Source organism: Leuciscus leuciscus (genome assembly GCF_965113295.1).
Source record: "Leuciscus leuciscus genome assembly, chromosome: 2".
NCBI lineage: Eukaryota > Metazoa > Chordata > Actinopteri > Cypriniformes > Leuciscidae > Leuciscus > Leuciscus leuciscus.
The window spans coordinates 62,609,686-62,631,637 of NC_138726.1; the positions used below are offsets into that span (position 1 = coordinate 62,609,686).

The 21,952-nt window shown below is 40.7% G+C and overlaps 2 protein-coding genes and 1 pseudogene across 4 annotated transcripts in view; all 3 read left to right on the top strand.

Annotated features, from left to right (window-relative positions):
• LOC309492466 (C-type mannose receptor 2-like) overlaps positions 1-21,952 on the top strand; it is a 177,235-nt gene that overhangs the window by 116,600 nt on the left and 38,683 nt on the right. The window lies entirely within an intron of this gene.
• On the top strand, positions 9,442-11,243 carry LOC309492534 (macrophage mannose receptor 1-like; annotated as a pseudogene). Its single transcript, XR_014211757.1, has 4 exons — positions 9,442-9,480; positions 9,561-9,914; positions 10,418-10,613; positions 10,778-11,243. The product of XR_014211757.1 is annotated as a macrophage mannose receptor 1-like (transcript).
• Positions 17,969-21,821, top strand: LOC309492433 (uncharacterized protein). Its single transcript, XM_082161406.1, has 2 exons — positions 17,969-18,745; positions 18,895-21,821. The coding sequence occupies exon 2, from the start codon at positions 19,804-19,806 to the stop codon at positions 21,754-21,756; it is 1,953 nt and encodes a 650-aa protein (XP_082017532.1). The 5' UTR covers positions 17,969-18,745; positions 18,895-19,803; the 3' UTR covers positions 21,757-21,821.

A 21,952-nucleotide genomic window follows, 5' to 3' on the forward strand; every position in this document is an offset into this window, starting at 1 on the left:
TAAGACAACTGAAACAAAGTCCTTTGCTCTTAAGGAATTCAAGCTTTTCTTTGTGCAACTTTCTTTGGAGTTTCTTACACTGTTCCATGGTATGATCTCCCAGACAGAAGATACAAGGTTTCATGAAGGCTTTGTCCATGTTTGTTCCCTTCTCCTGAGCTTTCTTGTTTCCTGCACCAGCAACATCTTTCTCAGCTTTCTGTTCCTTTACTTCAGTGGCTAGTGTTGTGATGTTTTTCTTTCCACTTGACCTTTCAGTCTGGCGCTTTGTTTGTCCTGAGATTTCACCAAACACAGGGTGTGCTGCCATTTCAGCCTGTGTGTTGTCAAATGACACTACGTCTTTGAACTTTGTCCGCCGATCTTGCTTTTTCTGAATGTCTATGGCGACACTCCTGAATCTCTCTCTCAGCCTGTATGGGAGCTTTGAGATGATCGTGCGCATGTTAGCAGCATTTTCCATCTCTTCTAAGTACTCCAGATCTGACATTGCATTATTGCAGTTTGTCAAAAAGAGGGCATATGCTTCAAGTGCCTTGGTGTCATCTGCTTTAATGGCAGGCCAGTTTAAAGCCTTGTCAAGATATGCCATGGATATCTTATATTTATCACCAAAGCGTTCCTTTAGCAGTCTCTTGGCTTCAGGGTAGCCCTGATCTGGATCCATATGAAAACAGCTGCGCACTAAGTCATTAGGCTGCCCATTTGTGTGCTGTTCTAGATAGTAAAGCCGATCTTTGCCGTTTTCAGTCTTGCTTTCTATGCGGTGCTCAAAGGCTCTCATGAAGAGACGATATTCTAATGGATCTCCCTTGAAAACTGGAATGTTCGGTGATGGCAATGTATATAGCCTTTGCTGCTTTATTAGGCTTTCAGTGATGTCGTTTTGTCGTTGCATGACGGTAACCAGATTATCTGTGTGATTATCTGAAGTGACAGGAGCTCGTATCGCATCTGCGCCTCTTCCACTAGTGTGGCTATGCCAAGTTTCACCGCTAGCTACACTTCTCTTACTGTGGCTGATATCTTGTTTCCTTGGCGCAGACATCAATATTTCCACCCTACTGCCTTTGGTTCTACTTGACACATCTGAACTTTCATATTTTCTTAACACGGCTAATCGTGCATCAGTTGCAGCGAGCCCTGCTTGCAGCTCCAACTGTTCCTTTTCAACCTTGAGCTGTAGTTCTTGCTCCTCTAAAGTCTGTCTTTTTCTCAATGTAGCTGACTTGGCTAACAGAGCAGCTCTCTCTAATTCAACCTTTAAGCGCTCAGCACGAGCTGACGATGTTGCAGAAGTAGCAGAAACAGACTTAGATTTTCTAGACTTACTAGATGTGACTGACACACTATCTTCAGGATGTATCTGCTCACTAACCTTGTTAGCCTCTTCTCTGTGTAATATTGCATTCTGTATCCATGCATTCACTTCTTGCACAAATTCTCTGTGCTCCTTATTTCTTGGCTCAAACCAATCCCTTTGATCTGCGTTCAAATTCTCTATGCATTCAATCTGGCAGAATATGTCTTTAACGTCAGCATTTATTTGACTAAATTCCTTTATCAGTGTTTCATACTTGGCCAACAATTCCTTTGCTATGATTTCAACATTTGCATCATCATCCATTAAAGCATACAAATTGTTCTTTTTCTCAGTAAGTTGTGCTAGTATGGCTCTTCTGGAGCTTATTTTCGTTTGCAGCTTATGCTCCAATGCTTTAAGTGTTGGTTTAACCACTCGTTTTTTCTCAGTTAGGCTTACCGCGGCTTCTGTTCCTGTCTCCGTCATGATTGCTTTGATAGTCAGTCCATTTTTTTTTTACAGGTTCCACTTGCAACAGTCGCGCAGCAGCAACAACGAACTCGTCGAGACTGTTAGCAATCCACTTAACTTTAGCACTCACCAGCCACGAGCACAGCACATGATCATTCTAGTTGAGAAAGTCAGTCCCTCGTTGTACCTTCATTCATGTTCCACTTTCCGCAAACCTCTCCAAAGGCTCGTTGTCCAATGTCAAGCCGGTTTTATTACTAATGTAGAGGTTTGAAATCTTGAGATATGCAATGGCTTACACTAATAACTGTCTAATATTATTCCAAGCAGCTAGTCCCATTTGCAGTGTCCATTGCCAGCCCAGCAACACAGTTCAATAAATCCACTTCAGAAACGTTGTTGAAATAAAATATGAAAATCTCCGGTTTTATTCCTTGGTTTCAAATTTACAAAAAAGAAAATGTGAGCTGACTAATACACTTATTCTAGTTGCTAATGAAATAAAAGATTCTTAATAAAAGTAGCTAAAAGTTAGCAGTTATCAGGTAAGAAAACCGTTAGCTTCCACAGCTCTCAAGATCTGAATCATATTGGCCGGTTCTTAAAGAGGCAGTACACTATTTCACCAATATGTACTAAATCCTATAAGAACATGAATTCTAGTATGCTTTTAACCTTTTAAGTATTCTTTAACATTTTAACCATTACATGAACTTCTAAATGAAATTATTTACCTTTTTAACATTAACTCTTATTCACATTACTATGAATTGTACTTTGGCCTCTACATCTACAGTGGCTTATCCTTAATTTTATGAAGCAACGAGAATACTTTTTGTTCGCCAAATAATTTTTTTTTTTGACTTTATTCAGTCATTTCTCCTCGTGAGTAATTTATTACAGACTTTTCATTTTTGGGTGAACTAACCCTTTAAAGTTCACGCTACATGTGTGACATGACAGATTCCTCCACAGTGTTTGTTCTGCATGTTGTTTTTGATCAGTCTCTCTCTAGTTTTTGCTTGTGGTTTGTTTTGTGTCTGGAGGAGATCAGCGCTGGATCAGCCGTCCTGAGACTCACAAACTCAACTTCATCTGCAGCAGATCTTAGGAGTGAAGGATATGTCATTATCATCAGATAATGTGCTTATATCAAAAGCAGCTTTACAGTGATAGCAGAAAAATAATGCAACAAAGTTTGTTTCTGCTGTTCAAGTTCATTGACGGTATCATTCGATGGATCGTTTTTGAGTATGAAAACCCCAGATATCAACAGCAAGTCACTAACCCTAAACTGTAGGATAAAACTGTATAAACAAAATAATTTTTATCATATTATTGCACTTATTATTAACCATTAGACTTTATTTCTGTCATACATCTATAGTAGCCTGGATGCCAGCCGAACTTAGCCCCGCCCACCAAATTTTTAGAAAAAGTTCGGTCTGGACTCGTTCCGTTGAGGAGCTATTATGCCCGAACAAAAATTGTTCGGACCAATCAAATTGTCAGGGCGGGCTTTATACGATGATGGACAGATGAGCAACGTAACGTAATCATCCACGTCACCAACGAGCGCTTGGGTTGAATTCGTTTACAACAAAGATGACTGCCGCTGGAGAATTGAGATTTCATGAGTTCACACTTACAAATAAGTCAGATAGAATAAATGCATATTTGGCGTGCTGTTTGAGGAGAGGCTCCGGGCTCGGTATTTGGCCCGAACCCAAAGTAGACTACTCTCCCCGTATTCCTGGCTGTGGAAGAACAAGCCGAGAGTGAGTGGAGGGATGCTGGAAACTGTCAAGGAATGTTAGGTGAGTTGACAAAGTGAATAAATATATGCTTCCTCTCATGCTGATAGTGTAGACCAGACGGTCATTGTTTGATGGCAAGTTGATTGGATTGATTATTTGAACGTGCTCCTCCCGAACTTTGTTTATAAAACATTATGTGTAGATTCCGCCATCGCGTCTGTTATAGAAGATATCGACAGCGCATTCATTTTAAAAGAGGAACAGAGAACCGCGATCAAGGCATTTGTCGATCGGAAACATGAATGAAAAACATACGTCACTTACTCCGTTGCTCTGATTGGTTGTAGGTCTATCCAATTGAGTGCAGAGGCATTTTCCTTCCTGGTTCGGTTGAAACACGCCCCATAATCAAAGCTCAATGGAGCAGTATCAGACTCACATTCTGACTAGAATCTGAGTATGACGACGTCAGGCTACATCTATAGAAGCTCTTGTTGAGAATTAAATGTTGATGTTTTATTGAAAATGTTTGGTTTCAGTGTTTGCTTTAGTTGTGCTGTGCTCTGGAACCTTGACTTTATTAATATTAGTTATTCTTTGACTGCTGCAACAAAATGTGAGCAGGTGATGGTGATGTTATCATAATTTAGTGACCTGATTCCATCATTTTATCTAATTCTAATCTTTGATTAAGTGTGTTATTAATTTTACATTATTGATTGTAGCAGCCCTGTGGTTATACAGCAATATGAGCTCCTGCATCAGTCAGACACACAGGCATCAAAAATCAGCATATGAATCTCAACATGTTAATAATGATCAACAAAAAGTTTCATGCTGCAATGCATGCTGGATGCCACCATGTGTGACGTGCCTCTGAGCCCATCCTACTCTAGCCGGCTATGTGTTGGGACTCATAATGTGAAACACCTGCAGAGAATTATCAAAGGTTTTGGTTCTCTGACTCTCTTCGGTTACCCTTTTGTCTTCTGTTGCTCCTTTGTTATTTGTTTATCATTCATTTGCTTCATGTATCAGTTTAGTTTGGGGATTTATGTTTGCAGGCCTGTATGTATGTGGGAATGTGTTTAATATTTTGTGCTGTAAATTACGTTGCTTATTCTTTATTTACGTTGATGTTCAGAGCGGAATGTTTTCCATAGCTGTGTTTTTCTTATTTAGTTATTCGTTTTAAACTTTATTTTTTATTAATAAACACTTTTTGATTCGCTTTTGTTCTTGTTGCCTCCTTCATTTGTCGTGGCTCTGAGCCGGTCGTGACTCCATGGTACAAAACTCCCAGCATGCACTGCAGCATGAATAAATTATGCAGATGAATAGTCTTACTATTTTATTTATTTGTTTTTTTATTTTTTATGTTGTTTTGTGACTTTCTGTAGCCTGAGTGTATATTTTTGTGTTAGTTGGTTTGATTGTCACTATTGTTGAGATTCATGTGCTGATTTTTGATCTCTGTGAAGTACATTTCTTTGTTGTAGTTTCACAGTGTCTGATTGTTGTAGTTTCACAGTCGTGGTAATGTAGAATTTAAGTGTGCTTGTTAGAGCCATAATATACATTGTGCAAATATGATAATATTGAAGTTTTGTTACATTATTACTCATTGTACTTGCATTTTTTACAAAGATTAAGAATGTTTATACTGTAATTATTTATGCTTTTGTTATGTCCTTGCTAACTGATGAGGGGATTAAGACGTCATATCCGTGTGGTGGGTAGTAGCAAGTGACGGAGCGATACAGTTTTTTGACCGCCGTTCCATATTTTGTTGTTATATAAAGTTAAAAGGTTGTTCTTGCTTTGAAGTACAAAATAAACAGGAATGAAAAAGGAATATAACGACTTGGATGAGTGCGTCGCATCAGACTGGTTGCTTTGAACGAATGGTGCATATTGGAGAAGGAGTGCCGTTTCAGTGTTAACAATATAACACATATGTGGCGACCCGGACGAGGCGGAGGGCCGTGAGAGAGCGACGCGAGGCCGGTGGCGTGATTGCTGATGAGCAACACCTGCGTGACACACTGGTCTCGTATCTCTCACGGAGGAGTGGAAGCATAAAAGGAGGAGTGACGACGGTGAAGGATGAGAGAGGCCAGGCCTGGATTTTATTTGATGTTTATGTTTTATTTGATGTGACAGCAGTCGTCCATTAGAATGAGACCATGGAATGTGTCAATAACATGTACAATAACACACTGTTTCTGCTTCTGTTTCACATCAGAGATGTAAAGATTGTCCACCCTGAAAGTCTAAATGTGGACCTAAACAAATGAGTGATGAGGATGTGTTTACATGCAAATGTGTTCATGTTCTATAAACTAACACAGAACAGCAGGAGTATGACACGAAACTAAAGAAGAATTTTCGAAATAAGACTAATTCTTAAAAATGTAACAATGTTTTAATGAACACATTCCAGCCAATCACAATCAAGTATTTAGACGGAGGAAATAAAGACTAATTTATTCTGAAACAGCAGAAGATGATGATGATATTATTTCAGTGGGATAGTGAGTCTAATAATCTTTACTAACATTAGAGATGGACTTCAGGGGAATGAAAGCTTTCATGTCTTTATCTCGTCACTGTTGTGAATGTGACGGGTCTCAGCTTTCAGAAGAGGGAAAAAAGAAGCCTAATATATGAGCAAAAACGTTTCTATTTTTTTTCCCCAAAGAAAAAAAGAATTGTCTTCCCTTCCTCTTAATTTTGTCTTTGTTAATGCCCCAAACTCTCTCACTAGTCAAACTCTCTCAATATTCAAACTTTAAAGGCTCTTAGTCATAGATATCCATATAAGGCTAGATGTCTTAAGGCGGAGTCTCGAACGGCATCACCGGCGGCCATCTTGTCACAGGGAAGCTTTCTGGCGAGCTCTGTGGTATCTGATGTAAGGTGAGTGATCAGCACGAACACAAATCCTCTTATCTCGCTGAAATCTTGACGGATTTACAAACGGTTTGGTTTCTTACAAACGTTATTAACGTGGCTATAATTCCGAATGCTTGAACATGTATGTTATAATTATTAATGTGTGCAGTGTCATAACTACATCTCTGACGTTTATAACAAACCAAACCGTTTGAAAATCGGAAGAAAATTGAGCAAGTTATGGTTATTTAAAAGTACATGCACCATTAAACGAGTGAGCGAGCACACTGTGGCAAGATGGCCGCCACGTGCGGACGTCGACCTCCATTGGCCAGCAGCGCGCACGAGACATCTAGCCTTTATTATATGATATCTATGCTCTCAGTAACCAGTATCACCAGTCTTCACTAATGAACTTAACCCTTCTCTGTTCAGTTCAAACAGCAACAGATAAAAGTGGCCTAAGAACAGAGAAACTCAAACATGGGGTCTGTCCAAATACCCACACTTGGCCACTAGAGAGTATGTGCACACTACAGGCTATAAGTGAGCACATTCTACTAGTGCAAAGATGAGTATGTGTATTTTGTCATTTGTACAACATTTGCAAATGCTTTTTATCACTTAATTAAAAGCACCATCATTACCAGTAAACTGTGTTACATATATGTATATGCCTATAGGCACTGCTGTACAGACCCTTAGAGGTTTATTTAAAAATGAAAAGCTTTGAGAATCAAAATAAAGCTCTGTAAACACTTGCATTTTTACAACACCATAAGTGTGTCAAATTAGGTAATCAAAAGTTCTACACACACTTGATCACTTGGGCCAAATACAAGTGTGCCGTCCTCGATATGTTAACTTAATATCCTGACGGCCAGCTAAACCTTTTCCCCACACCAAGACTCTGAAGATGAATTCTTAGTTCCACAGGTTTATTGGAGTTAAAGGGATAGTTCACTTTGAAATTAATTTTTGGTATGTTTTAGCTTACCTCAAGGGCATCCAAGATGTAGGTGTCTTTTTTTCCGCAGTAGTTTCAATTTTGATATTTTTAGGTCAAACCGTTCTTGTCTGTCAGTCATATAATGCAGGTCGATGGTCACTGTCTCAAAGAGCATGCACAGAGTCCAAATTAAAACAATTCCCCATCGTCCAAATTAAACAATTCCCCATCGTAAGTACACATTGATGGCCTAAGACACGAAACGAGCGGTTTGTGTGAGAAAACGAACAGTATTTATATCGTTTTTACCTCTTATACACAGCCACGTCCGAGTGATCTGATCTGACGTGTACGCAGACTGGTGCATAGATATATACTCTAGATGTCGCCTTGTCTACGGCAGTTCATTGGAACGAATGTCTTTAAGGCGACATCTAGTGTATATATCTATGCACCAGTCTGCGTACACGTCAGATCAGATCACTAATACACATGGCTGTGTATAAGAGGTAAAAACGATATAAATACTGTTCGTTTTCTCACACAAACCGCTCGTTTCGTGTCTTAGGCCATCAATGCATACTTACGATGAGGAATTGTTTAATTTGGACGATGGGGAATTGTTTTAATTTGGACTCTGTGCATGCTCTTTGAGACAGTGACCATAGACCTGCATTATATGACTGACAGACAAGAACGGTTTGACCTAAAAATATCAAAATTGAAACTACTGCGGAAAAAAAGACACCTATATCTTGAATGCCCTTGAGGTAAGCTAAAACATACCAAAAATTCATTTCAAAGTGAACTATCCCTTTAAGGAAAATAGTGAAACTGCAACACACAAAACAGCAATGACAAATTACACATGAATAAAGGCTAATTTGCACAATTACTGTTGCATTTTTGTTTGTACTCATTTTAACACTAATAAAGAAATACATGTGAACTACATTCTGGTCATTATACTGTAGCACCTTTACCGTGCAGTTCGTAACAAATTAACACGTGAGAGCTAGCATATGCATAGCCGACGTGAGTTCAAACATCGGCAGATTACACTCTACAAACTTACAATTATTGTCAAAAATAACAAATAATATTTCCAGAATAATCTCACAAAACAAAGTATACATACCGACGATGCTACGTCAGACATGAGAAGTAGACAGATGCGATTGAAGCGCCATGAAAATAACCAACTCGAGCAAACCGCTGAAACACGCATGAAGTGCGTGAGACGCGAGTATTTTCTTCCCCACTACGGATCACGTAATAGGACATTTAGCACAGCGCGATCTTAAAGTGACCATGACCTAAATACAAACACATAGGAAATGCATATTACTGGAACACATTAGAATAGTTTACTGAAATGCTGACTAAAGGTAAAGCAAGTTTATCTTCTGTAACTATATAGGCTTAATGCTTCTTTACATTTTCTTACTCACAACAAAACAACAAGAACAAAATGTAATATAAGTAGACAAATGGTGAAGTGGAAAGATGGCAAGAGTTGGTGGACAGGCCGATACATGTCAAGATGATCAGGGATGAAACATGAGTTATGCAGTCCAGCAATATCATTAAAGCTGCTGTTTAGTTGTGAATTAATATAACAATATAAATTGTGAATGTTCACATATTTTTTTGATTAAGGTTCATATAAATATAGACTAATACTGACAAAGATGCCAATATGCAAATACAGAGGTGGACAAACACAAATGATGAGGACATAAAACATGAAAATTAGTTTTAGAGAAATACACAAATGATGTGATGAGCTGAAAGAGGGATGAGAGCAGATATAATAATAGCGTAGTGTAAATCTGCAGACAGAAACATCAGACTCAGGACAGAAACACACGACCTCTAAAGTAAGAACATGTTCATTCTTCAAACACAATTACACTTTCAGATGTTATTATTGTCTGAATAATTGCTAAAACTGCTTTTTTTATTTTTTATTAATTAATTAATTTTTTTATTTTTAATTACATGATCATGATTTACGCCAAGATGAATATGTGAGTATTTGGGATTTTTAATGTGTTTTTCCTCAGAAATGGACCAAACTCTATATTTGATTCTTCTTCTCATTGGTGAGTGTGTTTATGGTTTATAGTTTCATCAGGTTTGACCCTGTTATGAAAAGCATTAAATCAAACGCTCTCTTTCACAGCTCTCTGCTCCGTATCTGAATGTGTTCAGCGTCAGTATCACTTTATAAACGTGTTGAAGACCTGGACTGAAGCTCAGAGATTCTGCAGAGAGAATTACACAGATCTGGCCACCATTGACAACATGAACGACATGAACGAGCTGAAGAAGAGTGTGAATGGTGGACGTGTTCAGTATGTCTGGATTGGACTGGAGAAGACGAATGTTGATAAATGGCAGTGGTCTTCAGGTGAACCTGCGCTCTATCTCAACTGGGCTACTGGACAACCTGAAGGCAGAGATGATTGTGGAATGATGTCAAATGGACAATGGGAGGATTTGCCATATAGTGATACTCTTAACTTCATCTGCAACAGTGAGTGCAGCTATTTACAATTTCAGCAACCGTTCATTTATAGATGCACCATATACTAAATATGACGGCTTCAGAAAATGTTATACTTACACAAACAGTATTAAGTTCTAAATTAAGGGCAGGGTAGGCATTTTCAGAGAGGCTAGCAATATCAAGCTATCTTTGAAAGCATTTGATCCCACTCTCCCTTCAGAGTCTCCAAACCCACGGCTCCTTTAAAACAAGTTTCCTCAGAAATACTTCCATATTAATTGCACATTTTCCCTTACAGTTATTATCAGCATGAGAATTTGAGTAAATGTATCTGTAAAAGGTAGAGGATGATGCCCCTCCCCCTTTAGAACAATGTGCATTTATGTTTAAAATGTAACATTTTCAATGTAATGGAAACATGTTTCTGATGCTTCCACCACTGCTCTTATTCACATTAAAACCCGTAAAACAGCATAAGACAAATTGACACTGATTTATGAAACAATTTTTTTAATTGTTTTTTCTTAAAGTGAACACAGGACTCGTCTTTGTCAATCAGACGAAGAAATGGAGAGACGCTCAGAGTTACTGCAGACAGAATCACATTGACTGATGAACCTGATAATAGTGGAGGAAATGAAAACTGTGCTGTTATCGAACACACCGATCTGAGACAGTGGATAGACATCTCTTGCAACAACCGATATCCTTTTGTGTGTCATGAAGGTGAGCAGATCCTCACAAACACACACAATCCATCCATCACCTCCAGATATCTTAAAGTTCACGCTACATGTCTGACATGACAGATTCCTCCACAGTGTTTGTTCTGCATGTTGCTTTTGATCAGTCTCTCTCTAGTTTTTGCTTGTGGTTTGTTTTGTGTCCAGATAAACTGATTCTGATCACAGAGACTCTGACGTGGCCTGAAGCTCTGAGACACTGCAGACAGAATTATACGGATCTGGTCTCGGTTCATTCAGACGAGATGCAGCGTCGTGTGATGAATGTGGTTAAACGTGCGTCTACTGAGGCGGTGTGGTTGGGTTTACGTCACTCCTGCACTGTGGGCCTCTGGTTCTGGGTGAGCGGAGAGACCGTGTGCTATCAGAACTGGGCTCCAGGGAACGGCACAGGAGACGAGGACTGTGAGTCTGGAGTGAGATCTGGAGCAGTTCTGTCTGGAGGAGATCAGCGCTGGATCAGCCGTCCTGAGACTCACAAACTCAACTTCATCTGCAGCAGATCTTAGGAGTGAAGGATATGTTTGTGTTGTTCTTAAGCAAAAGATTTTTTAACTGGCAAACACTTTTTTTGTTTTAATCATCAGATAATGTGCCTATATCAGTACAATGAAATTAATTTCTGTAATTTTAAAAGTATGATATGAGTCTTTTCTCTATCAATGTAATGTTCTTTGGGTATTTAAAATACTAATGTGCACTATATGTTTTAAAGACCCCATGACATCAACATGAGTTTTCATCTGTGGCTTTTAGAAACATTTATATATTAGTTATCTTCTGAAAAAACGTCATTATATTTACAGACCGTTCAGTCAAATATACTTACTGTTAAATAGAAAGTAGAAGATCATGATTCGAGGATGTGGCTCAAAGTATATTGTACGGTGGCCGAGAGAGCTCAACGCGCTGCAACTGAAGAAAACACATGCAAATAGAAAAACACCTGCAAATTAAGAAAACATCTTCATCAGTTTCACAACACATGTGTGCTCCAAATACTCACAACACAACCAAATACAGAAACGCGCTGCAAAAGTTCACAACACAAACAAATACAGAAACGCGCTGCAAATAGGACAGAACACAACGGAAATGTTTCCGGGGAACCCAATAAGTGACGGACCCGACTGGGACGTGCTTACAGCTGTCTACTTTTATTATTATTTAATTTTTTGGCAAAACATACAGAGATGACACGTTTATGGCATACAACTTTGTATACAATATAAAAAATGTATTTACAATATGTTCAATGTCATAAGAATACTAAAAAGAACAATGAGCTGAAGACTAAAATAAATAAATACATAAAGATAGAGAAAAAGACCATGAGGGAAAGACATTAATCTATACATCAGTTACATTGAACACATTTTGTCATGTTATGTTAAAATAAGTTTCATAAGAAATGTTAGAATGCAGCTAGGGTCCAAATATGAGACGGCAAGTTTTAAAGTTGAGACACTCACACACAGATATAACGCATATTTTAAAAACTTTGTTGTATAAAATGTATATTTATTTGCAACAGTTATGTTAACAGCAATATATTTCTGGTAAGAACAGCTATTCAGCTGATGGACACGCGCTGCGTTGTCATGGGAACATCCCAGGTGAAAATAATGAGGAAAATATTACGTTGTCTTTCGTTGCTCCCTTCATCAACATAATGGCACACAAGTGCCCCGCTCCCTCCAAAGTGCCCAATTCAAGGGCTCTGCCGTCTGCCCTTTTAAGAGAGTAGGGCATAGGTAAAGCTCACGAGCAATAAGCACGTCCCAGCCGTCCGTCACTTATTGGGTTCCCCGGAAACATTTCCGTTGTGTTCTGTCCTATTTGCAGCGCGTTTCTGTATTTGTTTGTGTTGTGAACTTTTGCAGCGCGTTTCTGTATTTGGTTGTGTTGTGAGTATTTGGAGCACACATGTGTTGTGAAACTAATGAAGATGTTTTCTTAATTTGCGGGTGTTTTTTCTATTTGCATGTGTTTTCTTCAGTTGCAGCGTGTTGAGCTCTCTCGGCCACTGTAATATTGGCTGTTTAAAATAAAAGCAAAGCACAAGCTCTTTCCGCATGTCTTCAATCCGCCCATAGGGGGAGCGATCTCACTCACAGAATGAACAAATAGTGTCAGCCATCTTTTTTATTTAAGCTAAGTTAACAGGCTCTTGCTCTGTGGAGAAAGCTGAGTAGTAGGCTAAACACGATGGCGAAAGGTAGTTTTGAAGATGATATGGCAGAAGGGGATTTTGAAGATTCTGGGAGTTGTTGGATTTCATCCACATGAGCCAAAAATACATTTTCTGGCTTTTCTCAGTCTAGAAGGCTCCAACTTCTAAAATAATTTCACATTTCTACTACATAAATGACCCGGTTTAAATACACATTCATCTTTCCAGTGGTGAAATATCCCTTTAATAAAACTAACAGATGAATAAGAAAGAATGAGACCATGGAATGTGTCAATAACATGTACAATAACACACTGTTTCTGCTTCTGTTTCACGTCAGAGATGTAAAGATTGTCCACCCTGAAAGTCTAAATGTGGACCTAAACAAATGAGTGATGAGGATGTGTTTACATGCAAATGTGTTCATGTTCTATAGACTAACACAGAACAGCAGGAGTATGACACGAAACTAAAGAAGAATTTTCTAAATAAGACTAATTCTTAAAAATGTAACAATGTTTTAATGAACACATTCCAGCCAATCACAATCAAGTATTTAGACGGAGGAAATAAAGACTAATTTATTCAAACATAGGGTCTGTCCAAACACCCACACCTGCCGTCTTGGCCACTAGAGAGTATGTGCACGTAACAAGTATTTAGACGGAGGAAATAAAGACGTTTATTCTGAAACAGCAGAAGATGATGATGATATTATTTCAGTGGGATAATGAGAGTTCAACAACCTTTACTAACATTAGAGATGGACTAAAGGGCAATGAAAGCTTTCATGTCTTTATCTCGTCTCTGTTGTGAATGTGACGGGTCTCAGCTTTCAGAAGAGGAAAAAAAGAAGCCTAATATATGAGGAAAAACGTTTCTATTTTTTTCCCAAAGAAAAATAATTGTCTTCCCTTCCTCTTCATTTTGTCTTTTTTAATGCCCCAAACTCTCTCACTAGTACGGAGCCCCCCTAGTCCCACTTTGGCAAAAAAAAATTATTATAACTATCTTGTGGCCTCAAGATAGTAACTCGTGGCCTCAAGATAGTAACTCGTGGCCTCACGATAATAACTCGTGGCCTCAAGATAGTAACTCGTGGCCTCAAGATAGTATATCTCGTGGCCTCAAGATAGTATATCTCGTGGCCTCAAGATAGTAACTCGTGGCCTCAAGATACTAACTCGTGGCCACGAGAAAGTGAGTTTTTTCAAGGCGAACGTTCCTTTTAATGTTTCCATGGCGACGCGTCACGCGATACACCGCAGCCACAATAATACTGTATGACAGATGTGTCGCTTTTATTTCGCTTTTCCTTTTTTATTCAAAATATTCACAAACTTGCTTACCATGTCATCAACTAGCCCCTGAGAGTACGGCGCCACATTTAGAATGTTCAGTGCTGCCAGATCCAAACTGTGCTTTCGCGCATTGGCTGGCGCTGAGCCAGAGTCGGACGCGTTCAGCGCTGTCATCACAACTAAGCAGTTTTTTCAACTTCATAATGTTTATTTTTGGTTTCAGATATTTAAAAGCACGAGTAAAACAATACATTTGGAGTTTGTAAAACACACTGATGTCTGTGGAAGCAGCAATAACAATCTATTCAAATATAATTTGCCGACATGTGTTATTCATATTAGACAAACATAGTGCAAGACAAGGAACAATAAAGTTTACTCTATTCTTCTCAGTTCACCGGCCACTTTCTTGCATTTATTTCGGGAGAAACTGATGAATTTACGTGCTGTAAATCCGACTGACAGGACAACATTGCAGCGCCCATCTCATGTTATTATAGATCAAGATTATTTATAAAGGTTTTTAAACGAGCCAGAGTCGGACGCGTTCAGCGCTGTCATCACAACTAAGCAGTTTTTCAACTTCATAATGTTTATTTTTGGTTTCAGATATTTAAATACACATAAGCACGAGTAAAACAATACATTTGGAGTTTGTTAAACACACTGATGTCTGTGGAAGCAGCAATAACAATCTATTCAAAGATAATTTGCCGACATGTGTTATTCATTGTAACGGAGAGCAGATCACCAGTTGCATGGTGATTAAATCAAATTAATTAATTCAGTCTAAATCTACAAAACCCCTGTCTCGCTCTGACTCAAGCTATTCTCACATTCCAAAGAACTCTCATTTACGACACCTCTGCTGTTTTGAGATTGCTCTACGCAAGACGTGCAGCCCAAACGGCGCCGAAAAATGGTGCAAATCATTGACTATCTCTCACTCTACATGATCTCTTACGTCTAAACCAACAGAGACCGTCTGTTTATGGCCGGGAGAGCCTCACGCTGACCAATGAGAGCGATCCCGAAAGCACTCCCCCCTAGGGAGTCCCTCGGACACTGATTTACACATAGACACTAATTAACTCTTCACAACAATAAAACAGTGTTGTAGAGACCAGATGCCCGAAACATGTGGTCTGTGCCTAATACATCAATCCAAAGAGCCAAACGCACGCACACACATAAGCCTCACCCGCAGTGACGGGGACAAGAGTTCAGCGGACGGGTATGAACTTTCAAGACGCACTCACGCACACACACACAGAAACACACGCAGATCCCACCACGTGGGACCAAAATCCTTGTATGAAATATTTTAAATGTATTTTCTTGATGTGTGTCTGATCCCCTGTCCCAAATATTATGCCTATGTAGTTTGTTGGCCTGTAATCACTCTGTGGTGTCCACAATTACAAGAAATGATGTACCTCCTTGATTTCAGATATTAGAACTGTCATTCGCGGTATTGCCGTGTTCCACGAACAACAACGATGCTGAATCTTTAACACAAAATATCAGAGAATGGATTGTTTTATTAAATACCAGTGGTATTAAGTTATGGACGAATTCATCGTTCAAAACCCCGCGGAAAGGAGGCGTATAGACCTCAAAACGTCAGGAGGTGGGCCCATACGTTGTTAAAGACGATTGGCCCACGTACGTGAGGGAGGCGTGAGTTTAGCCCTTTAAAATTGCGCGCCCCTTTCCTCTCATCGCAGTCCGCCAGAGAGAGAAAAAGACGACACGCCTCCTTCCCTCAAGGAAGCTCCGCTCGCTTTTATTTTCCTTTTATTTCCAAGTCTTTTCTTAGAACTACTATAGTATAGTCTTCTGAAACCAACCCACAAAACCAACTTAAGGCTAAAGATAATCTTTGCTGAGTCTTCGCTCGCTCCAAGTCGCCATAGCAACCAGAACGCTGTGACCACGTGATCCAGGTGTCTTTATCCAACACAGACGAAAGCACTCAAGGAAGGCCGATCTTTCAAACAGAGTAACGTAGATCTTTTAAATTTGCAATCTGAAGGAAAAGCTGTTTTAAGTTGTCTAAATATTACTGAGAAACGTTGGGGTTTTGTGGTGAATGACTAAACTGTTTCTATCCCTCTCTCTAAATTCTCTTTCACACACACAAACATACACGTTCACACACACACACACACACATACTCTCACCCACGTGTGCCGAGATAAACACACTACCACGTGCTCACGGAGCGACACACCCACCTTACAAACGCTACCATCTCCATTCTCACACACACACCTAAAATCATTCGTATCTCAACTTAGTTTCCTCTCGCTGAGTTTCTCTCTCTCTCTCTCTCTCTCTCCCAAATCTCTCTCTAAAACCTTTTTATTTTGTTGTATTTCTGTATTACGATCGTTATATTGCCTGTTTTGTTTATGCATTTTTACTCCTGCGTGATTTAAAATAATTGTGTAATCGCTAGCTTGTTTAAATAAACTTTGTTAAATCATTTGAATTAAGTTTGCCTGTTTTGTTTCAAATTCTGAGTCCCTGATGAGTGCAGATTTTACCTTATAAGCTCTACGATTGGTTATTCTTAAAAGAAACCTAAAATTGTCTAAAACACGGAGATAATTATCTTCTTTGTGGCCACAAGAAAGTGTTATCTATCAGTGTTAAAGACGCCCGATTTCCGTTCATAAAGTATACATTCTGTCCGCTGGACGGCCAGTCTGCATGGTAAATGAACAAACTCAACTTCTACCTCAAATTCCCCCAAATTGAGTAAATGCTACCCGTCTCTATCAGTGATTATTACAAGTAATTGTGTAATCGCTGATACAAGCCGAGATTTTGACCTATTCCCTAATTTGAATAAATTAATTTATGGAAGCAACAGATGCATATTCACATTGATGAATATTACCGCTAATTTGAGCTAATTAATTCCCCAACACAAAGTCATTGTTGTTACATAAATATTGGTTTTTTGAATGCGGGCACTCTCATACTCAGTTTTGATACAAATTGTGCAATTTGATATTCATGTGTGATTTTTGAAAGTTTAACGTTTTTGTGCGCGTTTGAATCTTGTAACGTTACCGAACAAGTATTGAATTACTGAATAAGTCGACTCGAAAAACTGATCAAAGGGCAAAAAGCCATAACCCACCAGTTAAGTCTGGTCGTGGAGAAAAACTGCAGTTAAGTTTACAGTAGTGTTGCGAGTCCAAAATTAGAGGAAAATAAACATCTCTTTTGCTTGACCGTACATGTAATTCTGTTTTAATACCTGTGTTGGAACAAAGGAGTCCATCAGGCATTGTTACCGGTATTTCTGTAAACCCCGAGAGCAAAGTAAGCTACTCCGGTCAGAAAGAATATATTCTATTGTATGTCGCTAGCAACGACACTTACGGGTTAAACCACTGGCTTTGCTAAACCAGCAAGAAACCCACGTTATAGTTCTGCACAGAACCGAAACAAAAGATCCGCCGTGATCTCTCAAGAATTTATTTGCAGTGTGATTTTTGTGTTTGCAAAAGGTCTGCGTGACCTTTTTAAAGAATTTATTTGCAGTGTGATTTTTGTGTTTGTAAAAGGCCTGCACGCGTGAAATTGCGATTGCTGAAGTCAATCTTACAGGCGTGTATTGTTCTCATGTTTTAAATTTACCACCTCGTGTCTTTGCTCCGCGTAAGCGCAACACTGCCACCGCGTGGTCGAAGACGGGGTAAACACCCGTCGGCCATTTCCTTCCGCCTTGATTTTTGGTGATAAAAAATAAATAAATAAATTCGCGGTCGTAAGTATCTAAGACGCTGTTTAAATACATATTTGTATTTACAGCTCGCTAAGTTCATTTAAAACAACCCTTGTATTTTGGACTGAGACAGTTTATTGTGAATTTAAATTCCCAGAAAGGAAACCGGAAATTATAGGGTGTCTCAATCCAAAAGCACTGATAGTTCACCCGGAAGAGGACAGTGCCCCACGTGGCCACACCCCTCCAGGTCAACTATCCCTCTTCTCCTCAGGGTCACTATACCCTGCTGTGTTTTCCACTTCTAAATCTACATTGATGATTCTTTTTGGGTTTATTCCCATTTTTAAATAATCATTTAATAACAACTTCAATGTTATAGTGATTATTTTATTTTGTTGTTGAAATCCTTCCATTTCTAAAAAAAAAAAAAAAGATTTTTTTTTTTTTTTTTTTTGTTATTCCCAATCATCATACCCCTGAGAAAGACAGAGCCCCCTAGTGGAAACTCCCTGTCCAAGTCAGCTTTCTACAAATTTACTCTGTTGAATTTCATTCCATAGATGCTGATTTCGAATGATTAGTTTGTAATCATTACAAAATAACTTAAGTGTTGCTTGATTGTTATAAATAACCATTCGAATTCTCTGTTAAGGTACCCCAGGATTATTTGGATTTGATTTTAAGCCAATTTTGAATTAAAAGTTTAAGTGTGTCCAACAGTTAAGGCGAACCGACGAGAGGAAGAGCGCCCCCTAGAGGCTCTATTAAACCACTACAGTGGTCTACCGCACCGCTTCTCCTGTTTCCACCTACATCGAGAAACCGCTAACCTTCTTCTGTTTCACCTTTAACTGACAAGACCATACACCCCTTTAATTCGGTTTTTCCGCTTCAAGGTTTTTTCCGCTTTGTTTTAATTTTTTTCTCTCCTCTACGAAGTTTTATTTTGTTATTATTGTTTTACCACATAACCCATTTGGTGTAAGCAAGAAATCTTAATTCACTTTAAAGTCCCTTGTTTCACTCCATGTTGTGGCTCTTAAAGGCAAGAATCTCAGCACTTGCAGTGGACTAGGAAAGTCCCGGTTTGACCTCTGTGGGTGAGTCTCCCGACTGACGTTTCCGACACTGACCGTGCGGTGACCCTTGAGTTTCTCTTACCTCTGCCACGGGCGGCGGCACGCAGTGCGTGACCTCAGCAATCCGGTGCTTCGGAGTGTCAGCCATAAAAACCGACGCAAGAGTCAATTGTTGGGACCGCTGCGCAAACACTAGGCAGACCCTGCCATCGTTCTGTGACGCACTCACCTTTGCATTGCGTGTGGTTGGTTGATATCTCCGGAACTACTAGGATTGTGTTAAAAGTCACCCTGTTTGAGGGGTCGTGTCCGTGAGCAGAGTAACGGAGAATCCAAGGTCACGGCGGCCAGGTGTTCGGGGCGCCAGGAAGGTTGACCGCGCTCGGGGAGGGCCGGCCGGGGCGACCTCCGTCCATTTCAGGTAAGACTAAATCATTTGAAAAAAAAAAGAAAACTCTGCCTCCCACTATAAGCCACATAATCTTAAATATCTCCCCCAAGGCACATCCTTTGTGCTATTAGTGTCCAAATTACAGCTCAGATCAAATCACTGATATTTTTGTTTTTGTTTTTGTGTTCAATTTCTGTTTCTTCCTCCCCTTTAAATCCTCGCCTACTCGTGCCTTGCATGTTCTGTGGTAACTTGTTTTTCAGTGCACCAACGAGACCCCAAAAAGCTAAGTAATAGAGGGACAACTGAACAGTCTCTATTCCGGGTCCTATGCTGACCCGCCTAACTGTCTAAAGTCAGTTAGCCCAAAGTTCTATAGACGGCATACCGTCCTATAGTTTATTAGCTTCACGACACGATTGCATTGGCCCTTCTTGTGTGTGTGTGTGTGTGTTGTGTTTTCTCTCGCCTACAGTGAGTCAACATGTCGCGCTCATCCAGCCCTGCGGCTCACTGGAGTAGCCTAGAAGCGTGGCTGTCCGCCATGACTTCCGGATGTCTATCCAAAGACTTCGGTGACCCAAAACTCCTGACCCAACAGGAACTGGACAACAACGTGGACCAGATCATGTCCCAGGACCCCACGCAGGCCTACAGTTCAAAAGAATGGAGTCGCCTCATCGGGAGTCTCTCTCACTACCTGGTGTCCCAGGCACGTCTGCTGGAGGAGGACAAAGCCAAGCTGGAAAAGGACAAAGCCAAGCTGGAAAAGGACAAAGCCCAGCTGGAAAAGGACAAAGCCAAGCTGGAAAAGGACACCGCTGGACTAAAGACTCAGCTAAAGGAGGCCTGCAAACAAAAGGAGCTGGCACAACAACAACTGGACGAGCTACTTCTGGGAACTGAGGAGGAAACACACCCGGAACTACAACAGGAAGTGGAAAGACTACAACAGGAAGTGGAAAGACTACAACAGGAAGTGGAAAGATTACAGCAGGCCCTGGAGGACCTGCGTCTGGACACGGACAGGACAGTGGAGGCGGAGAAACAGTCCACGGCTGCCCTAAATTCCAAGCTGCTACGTGGAGAGGATCTGCTAGCAAGAGCACGCACAGAATTAACGGACAGAGACGCTAGAGTCAAAGTTTGTGAAACATTTTTGCAGAAAGCCCGAGCTGAAATTGACGAGCTCATCCAACAAAGACATGAGCTTAAGGGCGAGCTGGACATGGTCCACTGTGAACTCAAACATGTGTACGACCTACAAGATAAGCGGGAGGGGGAGACACACACCACCCCGTCTCTCCTTACCCGCGAACCTGCACTTCACAGCCAAACTATTAAAGCTAAAGAAGAAGAGGAAAGCCCACGCCCTGACACTATCTCACCTGTTGGACCCGTCCCGGAAAGACGAGCCACCAGTCACCGCACAGCCTCTAAAGAACTGGACAAGCTGGCAAGAAACATCCCTACATTCAACCCAAATCCAGCAGGTGGCAACGACGTGCACTCTTATTTAACCGATATTGAATTTCACTTGCAAACTGTGGACAATGTCACGACTTGGGACAAGTTATATCTCCTTCGGACCACTTCTGGGCGCATCGTGAGAAGTTTCCTGGATCGCCAGCCAGAATCCGTTAAAACGAACTATCCACAATTACGACAAGCCCTGATCCGTGAATTCTCTGATCCAGACTCGGACCAAGGCATCATTGCGGCAATGGACCTCAAACAAGCTCGTCTGGAAACGCCGCAAGCCTACTACGAACGTCTGCGGCTCGCCTACTTCGGACCGAGGAATGAGGCACACATGGAAGAGGACGTGAGTTTCAAAACGCTTTTTCTGCGGAATCTCCACCCAAGTCAAAGTGCGCACCTGGGCGTTCTAGTCTGTCCACGGACCCTGTCAATTCAACAGTTACGTGACCTGGCCCACAAAGCGTACGTAAAACAAAAGACTGTGTCTGAAAAACCTGTAAAATACCCCACAGTGTGTGCCGTCGCTGCGCCCGGTCCAGAACTTGCCCTGGAGGGTGCACAGCCTGCCAACTACGAACCCGGCAACAAACAGTCCCGACCGTTCCAAGCCGGCAGAGGACAGCGAAACCGGGGAGGTGTCCGCCCAAGGCCGCAAAATGATCGTTTCGGTGGATCCTGGGACCGGCATCGCTTCCCCCACAACCAAAAAGGCGGAGGCAGCTGGGAAGCCGACCGCAACCCCAGAAGGGGCCGACCCCGATCTCCCCGAACCACAAGCCCAGATCAACGGCCAAGGGACCCATCTCGACATGACAACGGTAAAGTCAAAATGGAGCCCACACCCGACAGAAACAGTGCAGCCACGCCCGAAGAAGCAGAACTCATAAGAGCACTGAGAAATCTTGTCCAAAAGAAACCTCACAAGGAAGACAAAGATAAACCAGACACCGCATGACTAGCCCACAGGCCTGAAACCAATGCTCCTCACGCTGACAGCCCACCTGAAACTAGTGTTAAACCTCAGACTGCTGAACTCGCTGTCACATCACAAAATGACAGCTCCACTCACTCCCTCAAACTGACAGCCCCGCAAAACACTGCTGTCAAACCAAAGACTATCGAACTCGCTGTCACATCACAAAATGACAGCT

What these genes read in the sequence shown, in the direction of transcription:
- LOC309492433 (XM_082161406.1), top strand. Translation starts at nt 19,804, where the DNA reads ATGTCGCGCTCATCCAGCCCTGCGGCTCACTGGAGTAGCCTAGAAGCG.